At 39.4% G+C, this 9,703-nt stretch overlaps 2 protein-coding genes across 6 annotated transcripts in view; both read left to right on the plus strand.

The window, feature by feature from the left end:
- hnrnpa0a (heterogeneous nuclear ribonucleoprotein A0a) overlaps positions 1–5,933 on the plus strand; it is a 7,555-nt gene extending 1,622 nt beyond the window's left edge. The window contains exons 2-5 of one of the 3 annotated variants that reach the window (XM_016573915.1): positions 456–625; positions 3,672–3,793; positions 3,882–3,936; positions 5,764–5,933. In XM_016573915.1, coding sequence (XP_016429401.1) covers positions 456–625; positions 3,672–3,727 — 226 coding nt within the window. In that variant the 3' untranslated portion in view covers positions 3,728–3,793; positions 3,882–3,936; positions 5,764–5,933. Of the gene's footprint in view, positions 1–455; positions 984–1,424; positions 3,338–3,671; positions 3,794–3,881; positions 3,937–5,763 lie in introns of those variants that run through there. The other 2 variants (XR_001641851.1, XM_016573913.1) reach the window with 2 other exon arrangements.
- A 179-nt stretch (positions 5,934–6,112) lies between these two features.
- Positions 6,113–9,703, plus strand: part of LOC107756704 (kelch-like protein 3) — a 19,829-nt gene continuing 16,238 nt past the window's right edge. For 2 of the 3 annotated variants that reach the window (XR_001641852.1, XM_016573916.1), the window contains exons 1-4: positions 6,115–6,440; positions 6,953–7,075; positions 8,351–8,457; positions 9,006–9,127. Coding sequence is in view for 2 of the 3 variants with exons in the window: in XM_016573916.1 (XP_016429402.1) it covers positions 6,427–6,440; positions 6,953–7,075; positions 8,351–8,457; positions 9,006–9,127 (366 nt within the window). In the remaining variant the exon portion in view is untranslated. Of the gene's footprint in view, positions 6,441–6,952; positions 7,076–8,350; positions 8,458–9,005; positions 9,128–9,703 lie in introns of all 3 variants that reach the window. The other variant, XM_016573917.1, reaches the window with a different exon arrangement.

Raw genomic sequence — 9,703 nt, forward strand, 5'->3', positions numbered from 1 at the left:
GCGGACTCGGCCATGGCGGCCCGCCCGCACGTTCTGGACGGTAACAACGTCGAGCTGAAGCGGGCCGTGGCTCGGGAAGATGCGGGCAGGCCCGAGGCCCTCGCGAAGGTGAAGAAGATATTCATCGGCGGTCTTAAAGACGACATCGAGGAGGATCACCTTCGCGACTGCTTCTCCCAGTTCGGCGCGGTGGAGAAGGCGGAGGTGATCACGGACAAAGAGACCGGCAAGAAGCGGGGCTTCGGCTTTGTGTATTTCGAGGACAACGACTCGGCCGATAAAGCCGTGGTGCTCAAGTACCATGTTATTAACGGGCATAAAGTGGAGGTGAAGAAAGCCCTGACCAAGCAGGAGATGCAGGCTGCTGGGAGTCGCGGTGGCCGCGGCGGACGCGGCGGAAGGGGGATGGGCAGAATGCAGAACGGCTACGGCGGGCGCGGCGGCGGATACGGCAACTATGGCGGCGGCGGCGGCTATGGGAGCAATGACGGCTACGGAGGCGGATACTCCGGCGGGTATGGGGGAGGCTACGGGGACCAAATGGAGGGCTACGGCGGTGGTAACGGCTACAGTGACTTTGGCAGCGGCTATGGCCAGCAGTCCTCTGGCTATGGCCCAATGAAAGGTAATTACTCGGGCAGAAGCAACGCTCCTTACTCCCGAGGAGGTGGTGGTGGTGGTGGTTACGGCAGGGGGGGTTACGGAGGCTCATATTAGGAGCGTTTATTAGGTCTCACATTAAGAGCAGCTCCTTCCCCAGCCCACATCACAGTTTCGACCACACATTATCTTCAGCTAAGTAGCCAGATTGAGCCACCTTAACGTAACGTGGCATTGACTGAAACACTCAAGCTCCATTCAGTTGTTCACAACTTATCCAGCCTAGCAGATCATAGGTAGGGCTCACCTATCCGACTTCACTCAACATCTTACAGCTACTGTTACTACACATCCTTTTGCTCTTTTCCCTGAAGTACTAGGGATAATTTTTTTTTCAGCAAGACATAGGACTACTACTCTGGATCTCTACTTATTATAAGACTGGCCAGTGGTGGCCGGGGCAGGCTACCTGTTCGCGAAACTGTTACTCACGTTTTTTTTTGTGCTTTGGGATTAAGTTAAGATTAGTATTTTTGCTTGTTAATTAGAGTAGGCATGTGTTTTTCTCCTTTTAGTGTATGTATTGTATCTTTATTGTGTCTGTTCTTTTTTCAAAACATTTATTAGTGCTGTCAAACGATTAATCGCGACCAAAATAAAATCTTTTGTTTACATAATATACGTGTACTGTGTATATTTATTATGTATATATAAATACACAAACATACAGTATATATTTTGAAAATATTTGCATGTATATACATTTAGATATTTATATTCTTATATTATATATAAATATATTGAATATATAAACAAACTATGTAAACAAAAACTTATTTTGGATGCGATTAATCGCGATTAATTGTTTGACAGCACTAATATATAAATCTGGTTTTGATTGAGAGCCAATAGCAGTGAAACCCTGTAGAGATTCAAAAATTCATTGGCTGGCAGCAGGCATTATTTGCATATCACGTGATGTATTGAGTGCGCAGTACCTGAAGTAAAAATCCCATTCATTTTCTTCATGAGGCAAGACAGACCCACTGTAAGTTTAAATGGTGTTATGCTTTTGCTGAAGCGTTATTGCAACTCATTTTGCAAATATGTGGTGATTTAACCATGATTCTTCAAAAAATAAAATCTCCAATCGGAGAATTAAAATTAGCATATTTTGCAATAAACGTAAAATGTTTGTTCTGTATACACACTCAATATCTTGAAATCAATATTTTATCTGTCATTCGCAGTGCTTCTTGGGATTGCAGTACTTTCCGGCATTTACCTGTTTTGTGTATTCTTTTTGCCATTTTCAAATACTTTTTTGCTTCAAATCAAAGATTGTAATGATTCGGCTCATAGCTGATTGGTTTGAGTGAATCATAACTCTTTAACAAATGCTTTTTAAAAATGAATGGGGGAAAATACTCCAGAAAACCAAGACAGCTGAAAAAGTGGACGGGCACTGTTGCACTCAATTAAAGCACTTGCTGCAGAGTCTGCTGCCAACCAATGAAAGATTGAACTTTTATTTAATTAGGCTCGATGGCAACTAGAAGTTGTTCGTCCTATCATAAGAAACGTGTTGGAATAAACAGAAAATTCTTTGGCGTCTCAGTAAAAAAGTAGCAAGTTAAAAGGACTAGTTTCAGCTTCGAATGTTCAGGCTCACTAAAACAACCCTCAACATCCGTTAATATAGTGATTTAACGTGTGTCCCCTCCCAATTAGTGTAATTTGTTAAATAGTTAAAGCACATTATGAAAATATTGTCATTGGTGTTACAGTGAACCTTTTGGTCGGGACTCTAAAGACCGATTTGAGTTGTTTTTCTACCGTTTAATCAATTAGTAAAGGACTTAAATGCTCTTGTCTCATTGTATTACTGCTTCAACGGAATAACCTATTGAATATTGTTTATTTCAGATACAACTGAACTGTATGTATTTCTGTTAATAAAAGTCATTACTCCGTAGCCATTATGGTTTGACTAGCTGAGATTTATTGGGTGGTTTTGACGTATGAGGCCCATGTAGCGATTTTGTCTTTGCATCTAGGTAAGACTAAAACTGGAGGCCACCCTTTGCCTTTATCAGGCATTGGCTCTAGTGCTCCATATTAATGACTTTTCTTTGCATCAGACATGTGGGGATGTCAATATTTTCCCAACCATATGTTGTCTTTATTCTCAAAATATGTTTAGAGCTTTGTTCCAATACTTTTAGTGATCAAATAAGATGGATCTATACCTTAGCTGTGTCCACTACTACGTCATTGGATTCTCCAGGGCTACTCCAGAGATGTAGAAACCCAGCTGAAAATCCATAGGATAATCGCACCAGGTTTCCAGGTTTGTAGAAATGCTCTATACACCAGACATTACATCAGGTGTGTCTTTAACATACTTTGGATCCACCTGGAACGAAATCAGGTATTTGTGAGTCGTTAACGTAAAGCGTGCATGCAACTTTATTTCAGCATTTCCTAAATACTAGCTGTGAATGGCGTTAACTGGCGGTGACCATGTAACTTAGAGGAAAAGTGGAAATTAGAACATGCTAAGTAGTTCAATGTGGTGATTGTGGTCTATGTAGTTATGTCTTAATCCAATATTTTAGCCGATTTCCAGTTTAAGGTCAAACCGGAGAACGGAGCTTATAGTTCCTGTATACTTGATGCATTAGTTCCAGATATTAATGACATCAAATGCAAAGGAGATCAGCATTTATTAAGCAAGGTTTGTGCTTTCAGTTATTTACTTTACATCTTATCAATCCCCCTCCCCTCCTCATCTCGGTGTTTTGCTCGTGTTTTGTCCTACATTTCTGGCACTCTAAGAGGGCAGTGATAATTCAGTGAGACTAGTGAAGATGCAACTGTACAACCTCTTGGCATTGGCCTTTTCAAAAGTGAGATGTGCTGCTGTCATTTTCAAAGCACTCCTCCTACATAGACCCTTCTTAAAGGCACAGTGTGTAAATCTGAAGGGGTTGTGTAGATAGACATGTTTCAGGACACCATTTGTTGACTTGACACTTACATGCATCTGCATTTGTCTTCATTTTCCACAGAGGGAATGCAATGGAAGGATTTAAATAAAATCTCACTTCTAAGCGCGGCCGCTTGATGAACCTCTGCTGCGGCTGTGAATCCAGTTGCTCTGAAAGATGAAGGAAGAGCTCCAGTGAGTTTGGTAAGCAGGTTTTTAAAAAAAAATCTGTTCTACAGTCAGTCACACCAATTATATTGACAGTTTTTCCTTTTGTCCGTCTGCGTTCTAGCAGAGTTTGCATAGGAGCGCATGTGCATGGACCTCCGAGAGGCAAGATGCCCATGGTAAGATTTAAGAAGTTGAGCCCTGACAATGTCTCGCATTTCAGTGATTTTAAATCAAAATATTAGATTACATAATTCTTTTGAGTTTACCATGATCTTTTTGTGAGGTTGAGATTTAGATTTTATCAACTCATGGGAGCGTACATTGCAATAAATATGGTTCTGCTTGGAAACATTTAGCATGTTTAACCTCCTGAGAACCAGAAAAAAAAGTTTTTTTGTCATGACATTGGTTGGAGCATAAGAAACAAATGGAGAAAAGACATTTTTGAAATGTATGTGTATAATGCATGTATAGGCAAATGCGATGTTTTATTTTTTCATTCACCAGTTTTTAGGTTTCAGGCTATTTTTAACCAAACTTTAAACAAAGACGATTCTCAACTATGTTAGGAAAGATATAACAGAATGATTTGATATACTGTTTTACTTCATGCAATATGTGCATAAAATGTCTATAAATTGTTATTCCCATTCCATACAGATCACATCTAATTTGCATATTAATGTGTTCTTGGTGCAAACCACAATGAAAAAGTGTTATGTTGATCTATAATTTTTTTTCCCATTGACATCTTGTGTCTCCCCAAAATGCCTGATTAAAGGGATACTCCACCCCAAAATGAAAATTGTCATTAATCACTTACCCCCATGTTGTTCCAAACCCGTAAAAGCTTCGTTCGTCTTCGGAACACAATTTAAGATATTTTGGATGAAAACCGGGAGGCTTGTGACTGTCCCATTGACTGCCAAGTAAATTACACTGTCACGGTCCAGAAAAGTATGAAAGACAACGTCAGAATAGTCCATCTGCCATAAAAACAAAAAGAACGACTTTATTCAACAATTCATCTCCTCTGTGTCTCTCCGCATCACCGTAGCACCATTTTGGAGAATAACCACTGAACGCAAGCAGCGTACGCTCTTCTGTGTCAGCCGCGAGACAAGGATACATTTCTACGTGTATTTACGCTTTGATTTGAACGAAAACACCGCATCAGTGCAGCGCGTCTGACAGAAGAGCGTACGCTGCTTGCGTTCAGTGGTTATTCGCTAAAATGTCGCTACGGTGATGCGGAGAGACACAGAGGAGATGAATTGTTGAATAAAGTCGTTATTTTTGTTTTCTTCGCGTACAAAAAGTATTCTCGTCGCTTCATAACGTTACGGTTGAACCACTGATGGCAGATGGACTATTCTGACGTTGTATTTCATACTTTTCTGGACCTTGACAGCGTAATTTACTTGGCAGTCAATGGGACAGTCACAAGCCTTATATTTTCTTTCAAAATATCTTAAATTGTGTTCCGAAGACGTACAAAGCTTTTACGGGTTTGGAACGACATGAGGGTAAAGTGATTCATGACAATTTTCATTTTGGGGTGGAGTATCCCTTTAACAATGCCGTGTGTCCTGGTGTCCTCTACAGAAGACATGTATGAAAATTATGCCTTGTTTCGTAACAGTCATATTTGGATTTGAAACCCCATAACATTTTTCTGAGATGTTTATTTACAACAAACAATTTGAAAATTAGCCAGATATAAATAATTACAAAATATCATATTTCCCTAAGAGTGCTAAATTTGATAATATCAGTCATATTTAAAGACCAAGGAGAGGAAGTGTTTATGATCAAACCTCCAAACATTTGATATCCCTAAAAAGCCCTGAATGTGCTCTGTACATCCAGACTTAAAACTGTGGTCTCAGAGAAATTCACTAAAATATGTCCTCTGCAGAGTACAAAAGTCTATGCCTGGGTCCCAGGAGATTAAATCTTTCATGCTCTTCTCTGGAAAATGTGTCTTCTCTTTGTTTTTACAGACCTGTGCCAAGATGATGCCAAGATAATGGTACTTGGAAGGCAGCTGCATTCGGTTCCTGTGACTGGAGTTGAATCAAATGCATAATGGCGAAGTGATAGGAATCATTAATAATCAAGAATAATCCTGGCATTGAATGTCTGATGAATTCAATAAAAAAACTGGATAACTCTTGAGTCTGCTATTAATGTTTGAATGCATCAAGTTGTTACAGAGAAGCTAGAAAATGAACATTTAGCAAGCTTTAAACTATAACAGTATAAATTATTAACTTTAATAAAGCTGATAAGGGCCACAGAATCATGATAGTGATGTGACTTGGTTGTGCTCCGAAGAGTCGCCTTGGAGATCGTGGAACGATTGTGTCACTGTTGCCAGGCGACGCGATGATGATGATGGAGGACCGTTACGACGTTTTCGGGTGTAAAAGTCCGTGAGCCCAGCGAGAGCCGCGAGCTGCTAACCAGTCAGGTAAACAACCCCGGCCATCTCACGAGAGACCGCACTGAGCACGAAGCACCCCGATGAAAACGTTCAGCACTCGACTTGAGGCTTTAAACGAACGCAAACGTCAATAAACCGAATACCTGAGACTTACAAAACATGCCGAAAATGATGTAGCAAGCTAACTTTAGCCAACTGCCTGGCGCGACACTGCTCAAACATGGACTGTGACGGGTAAGTACGTGCTGCAAGGGAAAAGAAAGATGCAGTTAACTAACTATTTCTTGGGGGTAACAAGGAAACCGACGTGACTAGTAATGGATAAAGCTGTTATTTGAACCGTAAAACGAACTAGAGAACGCATTCTGAATTGCTATTAGTAACGTTAGCGGCTAAATTGCTAGCGGTCTGTTGTGTATCCGCTCTGTATTTTAACATTATACTTCACATTTAAGTGTTATATGTAAAATTGAGAGTAGACACCTTCATAAACGTGTGAACAATTGCTGTACCAGCAAGCCAGTAGTTCACCAGGCATTCAAAATAATGCCGTGCTAATCATGTGGTGGTCCGTAAACTGACTTTATCATCAAAACTGCAGAAGAACTGTCACGGAAAGCTAATAGAAGTTAGTTTGTGCTGAGAAACGGATTTATTGTGGTAGAACATTAAACACGTAAGTAATTAAACGCAGTTCTGGTTATTAAACATGTTAGTTGCAAAGATCTCTTTGATTCATTCATTAGATTTGGAGTCCCTTGTCCTCTGCCTAGTTTGGATTCACAGGAAGATGCCAAAGACCCAGGGCTGCACACCTTCAGTCACACACACATGAGGAAAGCCTTTCGGCTCATGAATGACTTGAGAAGGTTGGTAAACTGATGCAACTTATTCAGCAACTTCACCTTGTTATTCAGGTAGCCTCTATAGACACTGATGGGGACACGTCCCCCCTAACATTTCGAGGTAAACTGATATGGAATGGATTTTTAATAATAATATTTAAAAAAAAAAGTCCAAAAATTCAACTAGTTGCCATTAAAAAAATATATATATATTGCGAAATGTAACAATATCACCCAGTTCTTTATATTAAGTTGGATATGTAAGTATATCCAACTTTATCCGCATACATACAGTATAACATTACTCATATAGAATAGTGATATGTACGGGACCCAGGCATATAATTTTGTCCTCTGTAGAGGACATTTTATTTTAGTGAATTTCACACAGTTTTAAGTCTGGATGTCCTGTACAGAGCACATTCAGGGCTTTTTAGAGATATCAAATGTTTGGAGGTTTGATTATAATAAACACACTTTCTCCCTGGTCTTTAAATATGACTGATATTGACAGAATTATCAAATTTAGCACTCTTAGGGAAATATGATAAAGTTCTGTAATTATCATTTCAATCTGGGTAATTTTCAAATTGTTTGTCGTAAATAAAACATCTCAGAAAAATGTTATGGGGTTTAAAATCGGAATATGGCGTTTTGTTGCGAAACAGGTTATAATTTTCATGCATGTTTTCTGTAGAGGACACCAGGACAAACATCATGTTAAATCAGCCATTTTGGGGAAACACAAAAAGTCAATAGGGAACGAAATTATTGATCAATATTCTTATGAAATATGAGATGATATTATGAAAATGATGCCAAGTTATTACTCCCATTATTACACTTATTTTTTCATTATGGTTTGCCCCAAGAACACATTAATATGCAAATTAGATGCAATGTATAAATACATTGTATAGAATGGGAATACCAATTTATGGAATTTTTACGCACATATTCCATAAAGTAGAGTAGTATATCAATATTTTCTCAGCTGATTGATTTAATGCGTAAGACATGGCGATATTAAGATATTATGAACATTAAAATCATTATTTTCTGCAACGTGTATTGTGAAAAGCACCATACAACTAAATCTGACTTGACCTGAAGTAAATTATCAGTCGTGTTAGTGTAGGCTGCATGTCCACAAGATATTTCTGGCCTACATTTCCCAAAAGCATCGTAGAGACTGTTGGCACCAATGGCTTCTACGATCTCTGTGGGCATACGATACGTTTGGGAAAAGCAGTCCTCGTCTAGATCCTTAGTTTTCTTTTCTTTTCTTCCTAATCACAGTCGGAGGATGCTTTGTGACGTTCTGCTGGTGGCGGGTGAAGTGGAGGTACCGGCACACAGAGTAGTTTTAGCGTCCTGCAGTCCTTACTTCTGCGCCATGTTCACAGGTACTACATCACAATCTAATGCTTTTCTCACACTGACGTGAGCCACATGTTCCTCACGGCACTCTGATGTTCTTCAACACTTAGTTTAGATCTGCGATTATGATTTCTAAATTAAAAAATGAAAATTCTGTCATCATTTACTCACCGTTGTGTCGTTCCAAGCTGGAAAACTCAAAAGAAGATATTTTGAAGAATGCTGGTGACCAAACCGTTTTGGTGCCCACTGACACGAACAAAAATACTGTGATTATCAAAATATCTTCTATGTTTCACAGAAGAAAGAAAGTACAACAAGTTTGGAACAACATGAGGGCGAGTAAATGACAGAATTTTGATTTTGGGTGAACTATCACTTTGGTGAAGATTGACCATCTAATTATTTGCAAGGTATTTGTAGCAGCATGAGTAATATTATTATATATAAATAAACTGTTTCTGCATAAATAAACAAGGTGTTCATTCTTCCTTTTTTAAGCCTTATTTGAACAGTTTTAAGATCTTTGATTAAGAGTTCGTGTCTGATTCTGTGTCGTGCTTGATGAGTCCAGGTGACATGAGTGAAAGCAAGGCTCACCATGTGGAGATCAGGGATGTTGATGGACAGACGCTCTTGAAGCTGGTGGATTATATTTACACCGCTGAGATTGAAGTGTCTGAGGATAATGTTCAGGTAATGTACTGTTTCAAATCTATCTAATGACTAGCTCTTGTGCTCTCTGGCTCTGGAGATCTGGTGCTCTGTTATGAGTGCTGAGGGGCAGGGTATTTCCTCTCATTATTAGCAGAGGAAATGAGCAGAGCGAGAGAGGAAATTTTCTGTGATGTGCACTTTGCCCTTGCGTTGGAGCTCTATTGTCCCAGTACGTTCTGTCGTTTGTATGTGGGGCTTTTGTTTGGATGTACAGAAGACAGCGGTGGAGAACAGATGATCTGAGAAGCTTCATGTCATTTCATGCAGGAGCAGCATGAAGTGGCCTAGTTTTCATCTGGATAGGATTGACAGATACTCTGGTGGGGGTAGCGGCTGTTTATGGTAGGGCTGGACGATATGGCCAAAATTGATATCACGATATATTTCTTAATTTCGGTTGATACGATATAATTCCGATATCGATATGAACACTATTTATCTGAAATAGAAATCTTTTGTAACATTATAAATGCCTTTATCATCACTTTTGATCAATTTTAAGCATCCTTGCTAAATAAAAGTATAATTTCTATAATTTCTTTCCCAAAAAAAATA

The sequence above is a fragment of the Sinocyclocheilus rhinocerous genome, unplaced genomic scaffold (genome assembly GCF_001515625.1).
Source record: "Sinocyclocheilus rhinocerous isolate Xijiao unplaced genomic scaffold, SAMN03320098_v1.1 scaffold892, whole genome shotgun sequence".
NCBI classification, from domain to species: domain Eukaryota; kingdom Metazoa; phylum Chordata; class Actinopteri; order Cypriniformes; family Cyprinidae; genus Sinocyclocheilus; species Sinocyclocheilus rhinocerous.